The sequence below is a fragment of the Gasterosteus aculeatus genome, chromosome X (genome assembly GCF_964276395.1).
Source record: "Gasterosteus aculeatus chromosome X, fGasAcu3.hap1.1, whole genome shotgun sequence".
NCBI classification, from domain to species: Eukaryota; Metazoa; Chordata; class Actinopteri; order Perciformes; family Gasterosteidae; genus Gasterosteus; species Gasterosteus aculeatus.
In genome coordinates this window covers 14,342,722-14,363,230 of record NC_135698.1, presented here as the reverse complement: position 1 = coordinate 14,363,230, position 20,509 = coordinate 14,342,722, and the positions used below count along the sequence as shown (strand labels likewise).

The 20,509-nt window shown below is 44.2% G+C and overlaps 1 protein-coding gene across 4 annotated transcripts in view; it reads left to right on the top strand.

Annotated features, from left to right (window-relative positions):
• reln (reelin) overlaps positions 1 to 20,509 on the top strand; it is a 78,822-nt gene that overhangs the window by 23,012 nt on the left and 35,301 nt on the right. For all 4 annotated transcript variants that reach the window (XM_040162763.2, XM_078082890.1, XM_078082889.1 and 1 more), the window contains exons 3-4: positions 7,976 to 8,114; positions 16,745 to 16,815. In XM_040162763.2, the coding sequence (XP_040018697.2) occupies positions 7,976 to 8,114; positions 16,745 to 16,815 (210 nt within the window). The remainder of the gene's footprint in view (positions 1 to 7,975; positions 8,115 to 16,744; positions 16,816 to 20,509) is intronic.

Below are 20,509 nucleotides of genomic sequence, written 5' to 3'. Positions count from 1 at the left end.
TCCCTCCTGATGATGAATTCATCAGGGCAGGAGATGAAATGAGTTGTCTGGGGCGGGGCTATGGAGGTGATTTGTGTTCTCTGCGGCACAGTGTCAGATCAGGCTCGAGATCATCTGGGCCGGTTCGCCGTAAATCTCGCTGCTTTTCTGGCACACGGCTGTCCCTGTCTCTTCCTCCAAGCTGCTAACAGGCGGTTAAACATTCGGGTGCTCTCGGACCCCACGGCAATGTTCAGAAGTTGTGCGTCTGTCCATGCACGAAATCCCTTTGGAAGCAGAAAGCTACCGCAACTTCAAAACGTTTCAACAAAACACAACTCAATCCGTTATTAATTCGAGGTGAACCCACAGCGGATTTGTGTTTGCCATGCATCCCAACTGTGCAGGTTGTGCGCCTCAGCTTTGGTGGTACAGTGCACCTGCTTGGGAATTACTAGTTAACTAAGTGCATGCTTGCTCTCCTGGAAAACATAGTCCCTTCTTTGAGCTCCCACAGCTTCCCCAGGTTCAGTGAGTGTGCGTCTTTGCTCATGCATATGTGTATGTTTTTGTGTCGGCGAGTGAAGCTGTGGCCGTGTGTCTTTGTGGGAGCACACGTGTAGTTTTATGCACACGCTTAGCATTTGAGTGCTTTGTCCTTTCTTTGCTGTATTTGCTGCTTCCAAATGTATGTTAAAAACGGTCCTGACCATGGGTGCAAAATAGTGGAAGGCGGGAGCTGGACTGCCAGAGATTTCAAAGTGTTGGGTGAGATGTTGGCCTGTTATTATTTTTTTATCCTGCAGGAGAGGGGAGCAGGCGTAGGCTGTTCCTCCCATGTGTGGTCTCCCTTGAGCAGAGCAATGTTATGTTCTACCATGCAGAGAGGTTGGTTACGTGCCAGAGAGAATGAGAGAGGAGAGAGAAATAAAGATAGAATAAAGACAGAGGGAGCTTTGACTAAAAGACTCCTCGGTTTGACACATTTCTGTGAATACTAGTGGGTTTCGCATCCTTTCAACAAAGAGCCAAGTTGACTTTGAAATGTTGTGTTGTGATATAAAACTCCACGTGCACCTTGCAAGTGTGTGGGCATCCGTGGGTTTTGGTGTGCAAACTGTGAGAAAGTGCGTTTACAAAGCCTTCTCCACAAAGTGCAAACCATCTAGGCTGCACTCTGAGGTCTATTCATTTTTAAAGTTCGCTTGCAGAGAGAATGAGAACAAGTGGAAGTGCTCTCTCTGGCTCTGTGAGATGAGGAAGCCTAGTGGTTCCACCGGTTTCTCCCTGTAGGGCCCTGCTTGGATCTGTCCTTACACCCTCTAAAAGCCTCTGAGAAATACAGGAATGCTCCACTGCCTCGCCCAATTTTCTTTAAATTACTTACAAGTTATCTGTGAACAACTCATACAGATCCGATCTGAGCCATATTTTGGCAGCAAAAATAGTTGGTGACCTTCTCCGTGTTTCGCCCTGATTACGAGAGGCCGGCTGTTGCTGTGATTAGTTCTCTGCCTCCCAGCACTCCTCTGTCAAACCAGACTCGGCTGCATAAAACTCCATAAACACATCTCGGCACACGCACACATGCGATATACACACACATGCACTTGCTACACATGCACCGTGCCTTGCCTCCCCTGGCTTTCCGAATGGCTCCTCACCTGTCGCCCCAGGTCTCTATCTCTCACACTCAACATGTGTGTCAGGACAGAGCCTGCGAGACCCCGGCCTTAGCAGTTTGTTTGTTTGCTGCATTGACGGGTGGGGAGCAGGGACGTGGGTGCAAGAAATTAGCACAAGTCAAATCAGATTAATTAATCCCCAGCTCAAACTATTAGCCGAGGAGTCGTGTTGAATTAAAAATCAAATTAGCCCCGGCGCCTGCCGTTAAAGCTGCGGTGTGTGTGCCTGCCAAGCTACCATGACACACACACGCACACGCACAGAAGCCACCCGCTCATGGGCTTCGCTGACGGATGGACGTATGGATGGACGGGTGCTGGAGGACCGGAGGTGGGGGGGGAGTTTGGTGACTTTGCCACCAAGTGTGGTAAGCATATCCAGGGGCACGGAGCTGGCTGGTGCTGCTCCACAGTCCTCACACCGCCACAGCTCGCTCAAGTTCGGCCTTTCAGCAACATTTCACCCGGATGGTTTACACAACACGTACAGACATGGGACCAAAGCCTGGAACTTTTTTTAATGACCCGCTTCTCCGCAGGACCCCATCAAAAACATGAATTAAAATTTACCTTTTACACAACTTGTGGTCTCATTTTTGCGTTCTCAGCCAGCACTACTAGCATATACTATTATCATCAATAATCATAATATTGTGTTCAACAAATCAATTTTTTGAGAATGTAGCAACACTAAACACAAAAAAAACTCGACGTGTGTGATGCATCAGTATTCTTACCAATTACTTGAATGAAGGCTAAGATAATGACAGCAAGTGCACAATTTGCAATCAACTTGAATTTTCCTTTAACTGTCCCAATGTGTTGTATACATGCTCATGCTGGTGTACATGCATTTGGTTATACCGTGTCCGTGTTTGCCAGTATGCAAGTTTGCTTTTGAGATGTATTACATAGTTGTGCAGCTCCATAACACATAACACTTGTTAGAACAACAATGATTTCAATTATGACACATTAGTTCAAGAGGGGTATATTATGCTCCAGTAGTGCTCCTGTATTCCATTTATCATTTACGCATGTAGCTCTGTGAGAGGAAGCACCACACAGTCTTCAGCAATTAAACCAAACTAAATGTTTATCTTCTTTATACTTTTACTATTTTAGTTATTTAGTTACTGGTTGTTTTGACTAGATTAGATAATGCAAAGGACAACAGAAGAAAAAGCAACAATTCTGTTTCTGTTAAATCATTTTTCACGAATGACCATATATTGTTGTGTACAGTGCTGTTTCTCTTTCAGCTGAATATAGCCACCGTGGCAGCTCTTACAATAAGCCTTGGCTTTGTGTGTGTGTGTGTGTGTGTGTGTGTGTGTGTGTGTGTGTGTGTGTGTGTGTGTGTGTGTGTGGCCTTGCCTTCAGAAGTCTAAAGAAAATGGGTGATAGATGCTGTGTGATACAATGGATGCCTAAATGAAAGAGCAGTTGTTCTGAGAATGTATGCATATGAGCAAAAATGGGTCTAGTAGTGAGAGCCAGGGCAAGTATACAAATGATGTATCACCACACAAATGGGTTCTTTCACAGAGCGTTCGCTTGAAGCTAATGTGCACACATGGAAAGACATAATAATGTAAACATATGCATATGCACAGTCCCTCATATGCTCACCTGCACACACATACGGCTCAGTAGACCTCCAGGTGTCCGTTACTGCCAGTTAAACTCCCCTTCATTCATATGACCCCCCCAACATTTTCCCACAGAGTCTCATACCCCATTTCCCCCTGGCCACGGGCATCTTTCACCACCCATATTAACACACAGCTTCCTCCTGGCAACGCGGTGCCAGACCCCTGCCATTCCCCTAACTTTGCCAACCCGTCTCCATGGCAGCGTGATTGGCAGGTGCTGAGATGGATGCTCATTTGAGCCAATAGCAGATCAGAGTGGGGTTGTCATGCCCCGTGAGACCCTGCACTGGCCCAGCTGAGGATGGTGTTGAGAAGGGAATGCAACACAACAGGCGTACACAAACGCACACACTCATAGCATGGGCTCGTTCAGCGGCACAAAGCGTATGGGGTCCCTGCTCGGGCTGTCAGTTCTGTTGTGATGTATCATTTATGTCGCCATTGTGCAGCCCTTTCATGAAACATGTTGACAGAAGCATTATTCTGGCTTTTGACAGATTCCCATACATTCACCGGCTTTTAATAACACATGTTAATGCTCCGATAGGTTTATGACAGGTTTTTAGAATTACCAAATGAAATATGAGCCCTAAATGTGCCTCCTCTCGAAATAATCTTGGGAGGTATATGTTGGATTTCTAAGTCTGAGATGGAGAATGTTCAATGCTTATGAGGCTATTATCAGTCTGAGTGTGCACATAGTAACTACACACACACACACACACAACAGGCTTGGAGGACGAAGATCACAACATTAATCTGCGCTCTTTAAATGAGACACACATTTCTATGGTCAATCAAAGAGAATACAAAGAGCATATATTTATTTATTTATATCAATGTAATTTTTAATTATTGAACATAAATTCATTATTACAATTGGATCACTTTACTAGAAAATGTTTTGTGGGACAAAAAAAAAAGGCATCCAGATCCCCTTCAACCTTTTGGATTGATGCCTTTTCGATCCGGTGCTGCCTGTCAATCACATCTCTCGCAGGACGTTTATCTTGAATGCATCAAAATCATTTAATAGAATGCACTCGAATCATAGACACACAACCGCACCCGTTGTTCTGTTGCTCTCCAAGCCAGACTTTTCTGAAGGACAATTGGGGAACGACTGCCAAATCCAGTGGCTGTTTGGTACTGACCAGATGTCAAACGGTGTGTATAAACTCTGAATGATCCTCGCTAATGTGTACATCAATTTGAATGGTGCCTCTCGAATCGTCGCAACTCTGCCACCAAACCTAACCATCAGCTCTAGTGCCAGTTAGACCGGCTCCTGCTGGTCCTACAGTGTGAAATCACTGACAGGCTGAGCCACCGATTGCCCATCTGCTCCATTGGGGAGAATTCTCACTCCATCTATTTGACTTGTTCGGAGCTCGGCTGTTGAAAAGCTCATTAGCTTTGCAAAGTGAGATATAAAGATGGATACAAAATGCTGTGTCCAAATGAAGAGATGTTAAAGAGTGCATGGACAGATGTGAGTTGAAGTGTTTACAGATTTCGATGAAGAAAAACCAGACGAAGGGGTAAAAATGTGGAGGTCTATGTTACTGGAGACATGTGTGGAATGAATATGAATGCATAAGAGGCAACAACTTCCCACTTCCCTTTTTACGAGGCGCTTAACACATTCACTACCATTACCAGCAGAGATTAATGTTGGACGACAGCCCCACAACCAACACGTTACCCATTAAATCCTGACGTGCATTTGACCGTGGACGTGTGGTTGCAACGATCCCAAAAGCCCCCCTCCCCGCAGCAGCTTATTGAATCAGAAGTGGCCTCTGCTGATACTTCTGCAACGTGCAGCATGGCTGAGTTTGTACTGTAGCTAGAACTTCCCTTTTTGTCGGCTCATTAGGTGAGTTCGGTATGCGGCTGATTGTTTGCTTGCGACTCCCAACGTGGAGAACGAACCATCACAGCTGGTGAGGCATGAAGTGTGCCCATTAAAATAAACTCTTCTTCATATCAATCGGCCTAATTATTGTGTGTTTAGCTGAGTTTAAAACATAATTCAGAGGTCGCAAACAATAAAAGATCAAGGAAGAAACAGTGTGTAAGGAAACCAGTCGGGTTTGTCATATATATTCTTTTTCACAATGACAAAATGTCTTTTATTTCTTCGCTCATCTCCCTGTACAGAACCAGGAACGTACCGAGACTTGTCTCTTTTTCTTCCCAGGTTCACTCCATCTTGTTGCCCCACTGGATTTGGGATTTGGATCTTGTTGAATAATAGTAATATATTTTTTCTCTCTCTCTCCCTCTCTCTCTTTCCTCCTCTCTCCACACCCGGACATGAAAAGGAATCGTTTCGTTATTTGCATTTTTACGCCTGAGTGTATTTTTCAAGGGGGAATAGAAACTCTGTGAGCGGTGTCGATTCCCAGCGCTGCTGTGTCCTGGAGTGCATCAGTCTGCCTTTTCATCTTCACCCTAGCCTGACTGCTTTCTGCTTCTCTTTAGCCATATCCTCAGTTCCCCCTTCTATTCCTCTCACCGTGTCTGCTGCTTTTTTCAATATTTTCCCACAGTGTTACGCTAATTTCCTTTGTTCCCAACATTGGACTGTGTGTTTGGTCTCACTTCATCCAGCATTAGTTAATTTTCCTTTTCACTGTGAATTACAGTTGTATTCAGTATGAGTATTTCATCACTATAAATGAAAAAACCCTCCACTTCGGTTGTTGTTGGTGTCCGTTCTCTTTAACTTGATGATGTCATCGCCAAATTCCTTTTAAAGGAGTTTAACCGTCCACCACATTTTTTTGTCTTCACAACTTTTCCATTGTGCCAAGAGCTAAGCTTGTATAGTGCACATCTGTAGGCATTCTCAAATTGCACCATGGCAATGGGGTAAGAAGTATTCACAGTGCTGCTCCTTCCCTTCATCTGCCACAAAACTGGACATTCGATTCCAAACCTGTTGTGTTGAGATCCTTGGTTTTGCGACAGTAAACAGCAAGCTCATAACAGGACGGAAATGTTCTATAAAATGGCCTTTTTTGTGTCAGATGGAAAGAGAAAGAAGTATAGCACATTGATGCATGCTGGACTGAGGGCTGTCTATGAACAGCCCAGAAGCAATTTCTGCCCGGGAAAACAACATCGCCCCAGACAGTTATGTATGTTTATGCGTGTGTCCCAGCGTGAGTGTGTATGTGTTTGCCGAAGAGTAAATGTTGGTCATTACACAGGAGAAGTTGTGGCAGAGAGGTGATTGGAGAACAGCAGTTCTATTAGTGGGCGATTACATCTCGGCCCGTTGCTACACACCAGCAGCTCCTCGGCGACGCGAAGGGCTGCTTCACTCGACACCTCGTAAATCTGACGCATGCGGCACGCACTCACACCTTAATGATGCCGTATGTTTTTTTGTCACGTGAGCCCTTTTAAATCCTGTAGCTTTGATGAACTCTAGTTAAAGAGTTTTATGTGTGTCACTATGATGAGAACAAGAAAACCTGTGGGAAGCCCGGTGGGTAAACAGATAAATACGTGGTGCTCCATTTAAAATCTAGCTTGTTTTTTCATTATTTTGTCTCGACAGCGATGGTAACTTGTTTTTTGCGCCCCGTGGCGCACACATACAAACATCAACATAGATTTCATGCAAATGGTACAAACGGCCACACACACAGAGATACACACAAACAGCTGGCAGAGATAAAGAGAAACATTTATAGTGCTGTCAACATTGTGTTTAATAATGGGACAATCTGTGGGGTCAAATTTATTACTGTCAGAAAATGGGCGGAATTATTTATCTTTAAATAATTACTTTTATACCACACACACACACAGTATTCACATATTGATTTGCATATTGATTAAGTGGATATTAAAGCTCCGATGATATTAATCATTGCTCATTAGGTTTTCAGTGAGCTGGATGATGATTGAGGAGATGAGAGTATTGTGTTTGCGGGTCATATAGAGCCGAGGTGGGCCGCCGCAGAGCTGCAACTCGCTGCAACTCCGTGCATAGAAGGGACGTCACACACATTTTTAAACTGGCTGTGTGTGTGTTTCCTCTATGAGCACTGGACAACATTATGTTGACTTTGTGTTTTAAAAGTCATTAGAAATGCTCAGATTGCTGTCCGGGAGATGCACACTTGTGTAGTGAATTATTTAGCTGTTCTTCATTTCTGTGCGGCGATGGAAGACTCAAGCGGCGTCCTGCCCTCGCCCTCTGTGATATGAAGAAAAGATTATGTGACATGATGTCATTCCGTCGCCGCAATCATAGCCGCACACAGACGGTCATTAGTAAGAGCAGCGCTGTATGGTGTCAGATCACAGGGAGGAAGAAAAGAACGAGAGGGTCAAAAGAACAAGCAAAGCAGAAACGGTGACTGTATTGATTATGATTATGTTTTAAAATCTGTTGAGAATCGGCAATCAAAAAGAAGAAACAATGAATTAAATATTATTATTATTATTAATTGGTGGCCTTTACATGTGGATTTCTTTCTGAATGAAGGTGATGTTGTTCCTAAAATAATGTCAAATGGATATAATCATAAATGTTTAGGACTAATTGAATTTTTGGATGGCAAAAACATCTCTAATGTTTCCCAGGAAACATTCTTTGCATCTCTTAATACATCTTTGAATTCTTTTGTCCTCCAGGTGTGATGCCAGAGCGCCAGTTTGGTGGAACCCAGTTTGTTTGCAGTGTGGTCGCTTCCCATGTCAGTCACCAGCCGTCCAGCAGCTTCAGCTTCGTCTGGATCGCCCCCCCACCCGGCACCGGCTGTGTCAACTTTCTGTAAGTTGTGTGTGAGTGTATACGTGTTTCAGAGAATGGCTAAGGGGGAATAAGAGTAGTTGAAGTGTGGGCTCGGACCTTAACAGCTACCTTGGTATGACTCATGCATGAAAGTCGTTAACTTTCATATAAATATCCATTATGTTGTGTGTTGTATTGACCCAGTAAGCCTGGGGGTGGTTTATCAGCTGACATCTTGGGCGTTGTTTTCTCTGTCAGAGCCACATACACGATGTGAAGAGGCCGTTGTCTCAGAGAAGGTATGCATAACAACTGGAAGGAGGTTAAACTAGGGCCAGAGATAGTGTGTGCGTGGGTGTGTGTTTGTGTGATAGTACTGTACCTCGGTTGACACGGCCTGTGTAGTGGTAGGTGTGTATGTGTGTGTGTTTAATATCCGTAACCTCTCCATCAATGAGCTTTGCCTGTCTTCCCATTGGAAAATGTGTGAGTGATTAAACAGATCCACCCATTCCCCGAGGATGGGTGTAACAAGGACACAAACAGATTCATGATGCTCTTCTTCTGTGGCATTGCACGTATGCAATATTGAGAAGAAATGCCTTCTGCTACCGCCTTAAAGGAGCAGTGTGCAGGAGTTAGTTGTATTTAGTCACAAGCTGCAGATGGCGTTCAACTGAATACACCCCGCCCAATTCAAGAAACCATGGGATCTTATGGTGGGGGGAACAAAAACCAAATCATTCTTAGTTTTAGGAGATTATACATGAATGGAACCATGGATATGAATGTTTTATTACATAAATAGCAAAAATGTTACAAACTGTTTAATCTGGAATTCAAGGCCACCAACAAACCTTTGGGTTGACACTGGTTGGTCAGAAAATACAGCAGTAGTCAGTTTGTGCACATGGCACGCCTGATTAATGCTTGACGCATCTGTCAAGTTAGGAATTTCTTATGACTCCATTTTAGAAAAGAGTCAGATTTTTTTTCAAATTTACGTTTTCTCAACATTGTGTCCCCTCATATGACTATAGTAAGAATTTGATGACTTTTATGCATCCTTTCTTACAATTACTTGAGTGAACCACATGCAGGATCAGGCGACTCCACCCAACACAGTGTCGCCATTGGGTGGAGTCGAACCGGAATAGTCAGACTACGAGGTGACAGTGCTAACAACTACACCTCCGTGTCCCTTCCAACAAAAGCTCTTCAATAGATTAATTCTCTCATAAAAAATCTTTGTTTTACTAATGGCGGTATTGCGCTATGAAACCGGGATTGTGAGACTCCGGAAAGGATGTAGTTAGCGGACCAATCACAGCCTGGCGTTACTTTTGACGCTAGTCTAGAAGAATTGGGCGACGCGCGCAAGAAGGGGTGAAAAGGCACGCAAGGGGCACCCTGTTCTTGTTCACAGCTCCCATCTCCACCAGTAAGGTTCAGTGGCCCAAAACCGGGAAGAATTTAACTGGAGGGGCCCTCGTGACCAAAGCTGCCTTATAATTTAGTATTATTCCTCTTGAGGTTGAGACGTAATCAGAAAACTGTTTAGGAAACTGTTTTATTTCCTGTTCTTCATAGTGTTTTATTTGGCTCACTTAGCAAGTGCAGTTTAGCATCAAATATTACAATCACTTGAAAAGGCGTTAACATATCAATTTAAAAAGACATCTGTCAGGACCATATGAAATGTAAATAATGCAATGTCTTGTCCTTGCCCGTAGCATTCCCGGCCTGATGGACGGACTATTTTACACAGGCTTGCCCACGAGAGTTTAAATTAAAGTCGTGGACATCCCGTGTCCTTCACAGGGCTGCAGCCGGTCCCCCACTGCATCAATACAGAACCTATGAGCAGTTTTATGGGCAATACGGTGGAAGTGTAACAGATCCCTTGCAGGACTGTGATAGAGTGCAGTGACGTTGGCACCCAGAAGAACTCATTTTCTGGGCGGCTGTAAATTGCCGCCTAAAGAGAAGGGGAGGCCTTGGAGGGGAGGAGGAACAGGGAGGACAAACACACATAGTCCCCCACACACACACACACACACACATTATGTAAACAATTCAAACTCAAACTATCCAAACCATAGAAAGTAATCAGCGACGTCTTAGAAACGTATTTGTAATATTCCTGTTCAAACATCTTCTTAAATACACAAACAAGCTGTTTTTCTGTTTCATATCACTGTGAAGCTGTTGGTCACTGGACAGATGTTACAAAGTTGTCCTAAAAACATGAAACACAAATGAAACACAGGATCTTAAAGGAAGCAGGTAACTGAGCGATCATTACGTTATATCAAACATGAATTGAGACAAGATTATGTTGGATTGTTAGACACTAAAAACACACATGTCAGAAGCACAACACAAAGACAACAATGAAAGAAATGCATTCAGGAAGCTTCATGCATGAAATATGAAACACAAACATGTTGCTTTTAGATGTGTAATAGAAGGGTGCGCATTAGTTAACCCTCGTTCGTATAGAAGCTTGGTGACGGGATCGATGCTTTTCTTGCATACAAAATATAAAGAACTAACTCAAGCTTCAATGATTGGGTAAAGAACAGGGTTGTGCCCCACTTTTTATTCTACTCGCTCAGACATGAAAGTCCACACCACTACACAATCTACTGAATGCGTCTCTGCACTTAGCGGAGGTGAGAATGGTTAATAGCTTCCTCTGGCGAACGCACAGATGCACTGGTGTGTCTCGTCCTTTCTTTGCCTTTATTCTGCTTCACTTGCAGCCTCGAGGCAGTCCGTCAGGAGTGTGTTTGGGCAGATCCACAGGATTTTTTTTGCTTCAGACAGCTGCCTTCAGAGGAACACATCCAACCACTTTGAGCATTGTGCAGATGTCTGGCTTGTGTATGGCTGCTTCCTGGGTGTATTTGTTGATATACACATACAAATCTCCACAATATATCCCTGTGTGTGTTTGTGTGAGATGTGCTTTTGCCGTCGTGTTATTATACTGTTCCCCCGGTGGGACTCAGACAGTTCCCTGCTTGGAGATTGCTTTAATCACTGCGTATGATTCTCCTTTCCGAGATATACCCCCGAGGTACATTTTTCCTTAATATCATATTTGTGTTTATGTGCACATTATTATTTAGTAATACAATTACTAGTTGTTCTTTCTCTGCTACCTGTGTCGGCAACTCAAGCACTCTCCTCTTGTTGGCGTAATTAGAAAGGAGTGATTCCGGTGCTGTAATTATGCCGGCTGTTGTTGTGTTGTTGATATTGCCATCTGTTGAAAGCAGGCAGATGTATGAGAGCATGACGTTTGTGAGATATGGTGTGGCATCGTACGTGTATTCAGTGCTGCATGTGAGCCTGGTTTGGCTTTTGCTGAGCTTGCATTACGCTCAGCCAACTTGACTCCGTTAAGAAGTCGGAGCCCACCAACTAGACATCGTTCAGGGCCATGGGAACGATTCACGTTTATACTCTCACAAAAGCGTGTGTGAGTATGTGTCCTTTTTGCAAACATGCCAGTTCTGTCATTAATAAAGTGATCAATTAAATTATTTGAGTTGACCTTTCCATTTAATGACAATAATCTGTCTTTAAGCTGCAGCAGTCTGTTGGAGAGGGGGATAGACATTAATCAGAGGTCATGGGTCAAAGTTCAGACATTAGGCTGACAGATGACCTATCTCATCCGGCAACTCAATTCTCCTGGTACTAGTCTTCTCCATTGATTTCTTTTTTTCAAGTCAATCTTGTGCTCTGTTTTAACATAAAGTGACTGGTTAATGAGCTTCATGAAAGCTGTGTGACAGAGTCACTGGAGACGTTTGGCCAGGGGGACATGAATGCTTGGTTCAAAGGGATTGCATTGTGGCATTGTAGATATAGAAATATGGGGTAGAAATGTGACAGGGAACATTTAACAGCAAATCGGACCTTTGGTATCTGCTCCACAGATCACAACACAGACTCCTGTTGCTCTTCCCCCTAAAGGCCTCATTCACGATACTGTCTTATTTCCCCAGGGATGGACCTTGACCCCTGTAATGAAATACAAACACCTGTGTACACAGAGACACACTGTGTGCACACATACATACATCAATATCACACATCAGGGCTGTGATCAATACAGCCACAAATTGTCTACATCACATCTGTGGTGCACAGACTCATCAGGAGGTCACCGCTCCAACTGCTGGGACACTGACCTCCTTATCAATTTAAGATGAAATGGAGCATAGGGATCGAGAAGAAGGCGCTTGATCGCGAATGCAGGATAATGAAGCATGCTCGGGGCAGAGTCTTCTCCAGATCTATTTATTTGAGCAATCATTTGTTTCACATTCTGCGCTCTCTGTTCCCGAAAATGTGTGTGAATTAGACAGATGAATTACGGACGTGACTTGTCATAGGGTTTCATCGCTCTTTTGTTGACTCTGTCCATATGGTATTATTATGGATTATTCCCCTCCCACCCCTCTTGTACTCCACACATGGGTCTACTCTGATCCCGAGTGAGGACGGGACAAAGACTTTTAAAAAGCCGATTTTCTCAGATATCATTTTTTTTAAAGTTTTGTTGAGGATTAAATAAACAGCAAATCTACTTCAATTGTTTTGTTTTTTTCCATCTCGACATGTTAAGTCTTAACTGTTGTTTTTTTTCCCTCATCCTCTTAATTATTACTCACTAACAGTCACGGTAAATTGCTTTTCTCCCGGCTGTGAACGGAGCAGTAACCACGCTTCTTCTGGCTGTACTTGGAGCCGTAATCTCAATGTCCCCGGTGCGAACAAGCAGGTCATTTGCCAAATAACTCCCAAATCCCTCCTCTGTGGAGATTCATTAAATTTGCATCTTCTCCAAGAGCCTTTTTCAATTAATTAATTTAGGCTTGGAGAGAGGGAGTGAAGTAATGTGATTCCAAGAAGCCGGGCACGCCTTTTCATGCCCTGATTGATGTGAAAATATCAAGGCCGTGTTGAAATCAGAAAACTACTTTACATTTCATCGAAGCTCCTCTGGGGTTTTCTCAAGCAGTGGATTCTTACCTCTGACTCTCATCCCCGTGTTTCCACTTTTCACCATGTTCCCGGTCGCTCCGTTCTTCTACCCGTTGTCCTTGATTGCTGTGCAATAACCACAGCTGGTCCTCAACACGGAAGATAAATCAAACAATTAGGGTGTATTATTTTAAAGGGTCAGGTCCAAATCAGAGCTGGCTACTGGAACCGCACCCCGTCGAAGCGCCTCGTATTAATCATGGTTTCCAACAAGCCCCGTAAATTGCCTTTTAATTGGGATTCGAACAGGATGGGAGACAGTCATCTAAAGAAAGGAAAAGAGCGAGGCAACGTGTGTGTTCTCAAAGATGTAATAGTTCTGGTGGAGGAAGAAAATTCAGGGTTGTTTTTTGTAAAATTGGCTACAAAGGTTTGTTTTTCTAGTTGGTATTCAGAGCATATTTATGTCTTTAAAATAGCAGTTTCTATAAACTGCACGTATACTGCTCTAGGGTAAATCCACCATCCTTGCTCTTTCTATCTATCTGTGTATTTGTGTGTGTGTGTGTGTGTGTGTGTGTGTGTGTGTGTGTGTGAGGGTATGTGGTTAGCAGAAAACTGTCAAGCTCGCTCCTGAGGGATACTTATGGCCGACAGCAACATGTAATCTAACATGGAAGACATGCTTGGTAATTACCCACTCCGGGGCCTTTTGGGAGCTCTTTGAGTGACAGCCTGTCCATCTGCATACATGTTAAAGCTCATATATGGCTCGGAGTGTGTGTGTGTCCGTGTGGACTGGATCTCTCAGGCCTCGCTATTTGACAGCAGATTGAGGACTTTGAGAGACAAGGCCATCCAACCCCCGTCGCCGTCTCCACTGACCAAATCCCCCCGCCCCCTCTCCCTCCCCCCTCAATTTATCCATTTCTCTCGCTCAAGCCTCCTCTTTTTTTTTTTTCTTCATCTTTCTCAATCCCTCCCACTTTGCCATCTCTCAGATTTGCTCCTCTAGACTAATGAGAGAGTAGAGGATGACACTTATTTTCACAAGATGAATGATCTCTCGTTTGATTCGGAGTATCGGAGAGAGGAGGGAGAAAAAACGTCGACACGTTAGGGTCCTTAATTGCTTTTTTCCCCTCCAAAGAAAGTCAAATTAACATTTAGATGTTCAATAAATGTTTTATGTGTATTAGTGCTGATCTCCTTACGAGTGAGTGTGTTTGTGTGTCTGTGTAGGTGTGTGTGTGTGTGTGTGGAGGCGGTAATGAGAGACACACGCTGAGGAGCCAGTGGAGTGTGACGGCAGGCCAGACGCTGGCGTCGCGCTGCGATGATCACACACTCTGCGGCTACGGCTAAATGCCCTCTCCCGGCTGCTGCTCTAATGACATGCGCGTTATTCAAGTCAAACCACTCAAACACACACTTTCAAAGGAAAAAGCATCGTTTTCCGCTGAATATCTCTCTTCGGTCATTGTGTAGATGATGCCTTTGAATTGTTTGGCGGGAAAGAACAAACACACCGTTTAAAACAGACAAGTGGTTAAAAATACAACAGCTTTCCCATTGTGTTTTGAGGTACTTTATTTTTACTTTATTTTTTTTACCAACAAAACGTATTTTCAGTCCAGCCATTCCACGTCACTTGAGACACTTTTAGCACATTTTGTTGATAATACTTTTGCCATGCAATGCATGACTTTTACCAGAGTACCTGCTTCATTATTTGCGGTTTGCTTTTAACAGATGTGTGTGTATCTGTGCATTTTGTGTTTGTATGTTCAGTCAAACGTGCCCTTTGACAGAGCCCCCCTGTCCCCCGTGGCACTTAACAAAATCTGTAACACAATCAGCGAACTTAAGCTGTGTTTAGTAAATATTTAAAAGCCTTGTTCCTACATACCCACCCGCTGTTCGTTACGCGCCATCTTTTATTCATGAAATCCAAACTCAAATTAGTTTTCACCCAATTCTGAAATATGAGCGTGATTAAGTGTGTTTTCTCCCCAGCGCTGCGAAGGCACAAGACCTCTTTACTAATTGAAAAGTGGCCTATTCCTTATTCATGAGCTGGGATGAACGTGTAAATGCCTTGGCACCCATAAAAGGCCCGAGTGGGCGAGGCGGGCCGGGCCGAGGTCACATGACACTGTAGGAAAGGAAAGAGGGGCGAGTCTGCAAAGTGGATGTGGGACTCACTGACACCCACTGCCTTGTGTGCATAAAGTTTAGCTCATTTTTAATCTTCTCCTCATCGTCTCGGTCCGTGTTGTAACGTGATATATATTGACTGGGTGTGGCACACACACACACAGACACACACACACACACACAACTGTCTGAATTTCTTCCACGGAGCTTGACGTACAGTGAACTCACAATGAGGTTATTCAGAGCGCTACTTCACTGGTTTGACTTAGATAAAAGGAAATGTTGTGTAATGCCTCTGGACTCTGGGAACACGCTGAACACTGAGACAACAGTGTGTGTTCTTACACGGCACAGACCAAGAAAAGAGACCTTTCATTTCCACAAGTGCTCCTTGAAGGGACTTTCTCACTGGTTGTGGGTGGTGCACTGTGTGTTTTTTAGCTTGAGCCCGTTCTGATTTACAAGTCACAGATGACGTTCGAAATCAAAAGCAAAGCCAAATTACAACATTAGAATTTGATCCGGCTGCTGGGCAGATGAGACCAGACTCTGCTGCTCTCCTCTCCTTGATGGAAACACATCACGTCTGTTTCTGACCTTGAAAACTCCGATTGTTTCCCTTTTGGCGTTAGTTTAGGGGAATTTGCAGGTTATACTGTTGGATTCATTTAACAACATAGTGTTGTCTCCCTCTAGCACACAACTCTCCTCCATATGCCGCTGAAGGAGCTACAAAGGCCTGATTTATAAAACTTTACTTGCTTTTAAAATAATTGTTTTCCAGGATTCTTAGAAAAGTATTGCATATGCCTTATTCTTACTAATTCAGGTAGACTCAGACTGGCATGCAAGAGTGCAGCGTGGTGGTGCAGGGAACCAATGACATTGGAAGATGTTTAATCACCCACACTCTATTTGTAACCATATGGGCACAACGCTTTTGTTCCTGAGGAAGTATCCTTGTTAAAGCTGTAATAATGAACGGATAATAAAACCAAATGATCTGGGTTTGTAGGATGGTTGGTGGGGTCAATCATTTCAGCTCAGATATGTGGCCGTCTTGTGTAGGGCTCTTACATATTACATACACAACTTGCAATGTCCTGCCGTTTGTAGGAAAATTCTGTTTGATAATGGATGGATGGATGGAATGGATGGATGGATCCATTGGAGATTTAAATTTCCATATGGTATAATAGTTCATCTTAATGTTCCTTCATTTTGATGTGGTAAACCGCTTAACAAGAAAATAATGGCACTTCATTCCCAAACCTCTTCCACTTTCGCAGTTAAGCCTGTTTTTTCTTTCTGTTTTTAGCTCAAAGTCACATCATAATGAACCTCAGAAAATGTCCTCTTTTATGGAAGGTGCCTTAACACATTTTGGTTTCCCGGGAAATGATGCCATCTGTGCCGGATTTATCTTCACATAATAAGGACAGACCGGTTAACTTTCTCCAACGTGCTGCTAATGCTCTTTTACTTCTTTCTCTCTCTCTTGTTTCTCTCAGAGCCACAGCAACCTATCGGGGACAGATCATTTTCAAGGATGCTCTGGCCCAACAGCTCTGTGAGCAAGGAGGTGAGTAACAATCAGCAGGGAATGCATGATTATATATCCTTCTTCCCCCCTTATGAAAGAAACATGTTCACATACGGCCCCGGCCGGAGGATATCCATGAATAGACATACACGTTGAAGCACGCGTGTGCTCCTCACCTCCCATTACTGTCCATCACATGCACAGATTGTCAGAGTATGGATGGCACATTACGGTCGATGTGCTGCTTCTTCTCGACACTGGCATGGCTGCACTGCCTGGCTCTCTTTCTGCCTAATGATGCAGCCAGAGCCAGAGATATTTGGATGTCTTATATTGCCAGCTTAATTTCAGCTTATGCTAAACTCTGGTCTTTTCACTCTCTCTCTCTCTCTGCCGGAGATTTACGCGTTATGTCTTACATCCACTTTCTGTGACAGCCTAAAGTAGCAGTAGACAGACAGTGTGGTCCCACTCTGCATGCTGAGTGGGTATAATTGCTTGTTTACAGGAAAGAAGCCCCCACCTCACTCAAGAGCTCCTCCTTGCAGATCAAGTGTGACTTTAATGCTGAAAGTGGAGTGAAGTACACTAACGGCTGCCGGGGCGTTTCAGGGGCTAAACAACAACATTTCAGCTTTAAGACATACTTAGTCTTCATTAGAAAAAGAAATATAACCTTTGAGGACATACTTCATTACAAGTATGTCCCAGAGCAGGTCATTGGAGACACGACAAATGACTGTAGCACATGGAGGGAAGAGAGTGCTCAACTCCGTGGCCTGATGCCACATAGAAAAGATGGCGCACAAAGCCTTCAGTCAGGCCTGGGAGAGTGACAGAGAGAGCGAGATGGCTCCTCTCCTCTGTCTCCTCGCCCCGAGAGCTCGTCCTCTCACCGCCACTGACACACTGCCCCAGTCTTCTCCCTGTGCAAAGGAAACCGCCGCAGCCAGCGCCAGTCACGTAGCTGCTCTGTGCCAAGGCCCTGCAGTATCTCACTAACACACCACTGCTCACAGGCAGACGGGCTGGAAAACAGAGATTTAGACCCTGCTGGGCTTTGGAGGTGACGCGTTGCGCATGGTAGCAAACAGAGAAAGTAACACTGAGGTCATGCAAATGATGAAACGGTCTATTTTTGGTCAACAGCCTTTTTAAGTTGTTCTAACCTCCTGATGGTGTGAGCTACAAAGATACTTTACACAAGATTATTTGATAGTTATGCAAAATTAAAAAAATAGGATCAAGGACTATTTTTCTACTACTTTTCTGTTGGTGTCTCGGCCAGGACTCCTTCAGAAAAGAGGGAAAACAAGTATTATTTTGAAAATAAAATAAAAAGCAGAGAAATACAATATAAAGCTAAAAGATATGTTAGTGCTGATTTATTTCTAATTGGTGAAGGACAGATAGATGGTGCTTTGTTGTACAGTCTTATTGCAGATTGGAGGATCGAAGGAAAAAAAAGAAGCAATGAAAACATATTAATGAGACAATTGAAGGTCATGAATTGCAGATGATTTGAGGTTTGGGGAGAGCGAGTGATGCGATTAAACCATTAATAAAAGAAAAGTGTTGACACGGTGTGGCTGATCTTGTGGTTGACCAAGTCCTTTGAGGGACTTTGTTTTTGTGAAATATGGCAGAAAATGTAAATTACAAATGAGAAATGACCATGCCACGAGCAACACAAGGTGAAGGTAGACAGAGGAGAGATGAGAGAAAGGAGTAGACAGAATCAGGCCCGATCCTTTCTGGCCTCTTGTGGATTTTTCAAACAGGGACAAGCACCATTTTTCTCCACTCTGCTCTAATTCACCACAGTCAGTTCCTCTTCCTCTTTCCAAGCCAAACCTGCAACTTCAAAAGAGCTGTGCAGATAACAAAAGCCATGAAAGTGGAATGATGAAGGGGAGTTGACGTTGAAATGAAACTCAAAAATGACTTTGACATTAAACAAATTGTGCTGTGGTGCAGCTTGAACCGTGTTCCTCAGAAGAGAGGTCGGCTAATGCAGTTACACTACTACTACTAAGGTGCATGAATCACGTTTATTGTCTTAGTTCCCTCAGCAAAGACTCAGACTCGCCGAGGCGTTCAGACTTCTCTCTTCCGGTGGGATCAGATACGCCACCGTCCCAAATCAGCAGTAGAGTGGCAAAGAGAGTGCAAGCTGCTTTGAGCGGAGTTACTTCAAATCTCGGCATTAGCATTCAAAGTGGAATGAAAGCTATACGAGGCCAGCTCAAGCCACTTCAGAAGTTCATATGCTTAAGACTCGAGCTTTGAAAAGCTGCAGAAATGAAAGCTATCTAAAGCAGGGTTATGATCCGTGGAGCAGAGGGAGGAAGGAGAAGAGGAAGGAAGGAAGGGATGAGGAGAAACAGGGTAGGCTGCTCCAATAAGAAGGCAATCAGGGCTGATCAGCCAGAGGGAAAACTTTAAGAACAAATGGGCACATCAGCCAAGGAGATAGAAATAGAAGGTGACATTGGAGTGTGAATTTCAGCTCAGTGTGATAAAGAGATGAATGATATATGAATTCTAATGTACAGTAAATAAGATATTTAAGAGTGAAGAAAGAGGACAGGTATAATCCTTTAACTCACGTGGTCCGCCTGACATGCAGCACTTTGCCTCTCAGTATTGGAAAAAGACCACCTGAGTGTTCACAGACACGGGTGTTTGTTGTAATGTTTTCAGTCTGGTGCCCCTAAAAGCCTGCTGTGACATAAGTAAACTGGATATGTGTGTGTGTGTGTGTGTGTGTGTGTGTGTGTGTGTGTGTGTGTGTGTGTGTGTGAAATGATGCCTGGTCCCAGACACACTGCTCTATCAGCCCCTCTCTGCTGTGCCCGTACTCTTCTGCACTCCATTCTCTCGTTCAACCTTCAATTCATCCCTCCAACTTCTCCCACACTTTTCCCCCCATCACTTTATTCAGCAGTCAGCACAATAAAATGCACATATTTTGTCCTTACTTGTTGATTCAGAAGACAAAACTCACGGCTGTGTGACAGAAACTGCTGCAAACCAATGAAATGCACAGCACAGAAGAGAAGAGTGTGGCATATCCGCACATTTCCAAATGGTTCAGACAGTTTTCTGAAGATGCTTTGAAAGCATGATGCGGAAAAATGCAAATTACCGGCACACTTTTAAACCACTAAACCACAGATGACAGGCGGTGGGATAAAACAGAAGTAGATTTCTGCTCCTACTGAGCAACCATAAAAAAGTATTAAGTCCATATGAGTGGAGACAAGGTGGAGAATGAGGAGAGGTGCTCTGTGCTAGAGGGTGGAGGGTTGTGGGTGTCCAATGACGCTGCAGGCCCTCCATCAGCTCTATCTCCTGACGGCGCTCCCCAGCATCGCCGGGTCCTCTCATTTCCAGCGAGGGAATAAATCAGGTCTTTATGGGCCTGGCCGAGTGCACTGCACCCCAGATGGATTATTAAAGGGACATATAACTCAAAGAGGCCACTGCTCCCTGAGGGACGCCCGAACACAGCCCAACAGAGGAGCGACGCGTGGCCTCCCCCCCCTCCTCCCCCTCCTCACCCACCCGGTCTGCCAGCCGGCCTGCTTGCCTGGCTGAGCGCCGGCTTGCCTGACATCCCTCATCTTTCACCAGCGAGAAACCTTGAGACTTCGCTATGTAGCCCATGTCTCCCTCTCGACTGTCTCCAATAGCTCCAATTTTTCCCCGGTTTTTCTCTTTCTCTATCTTC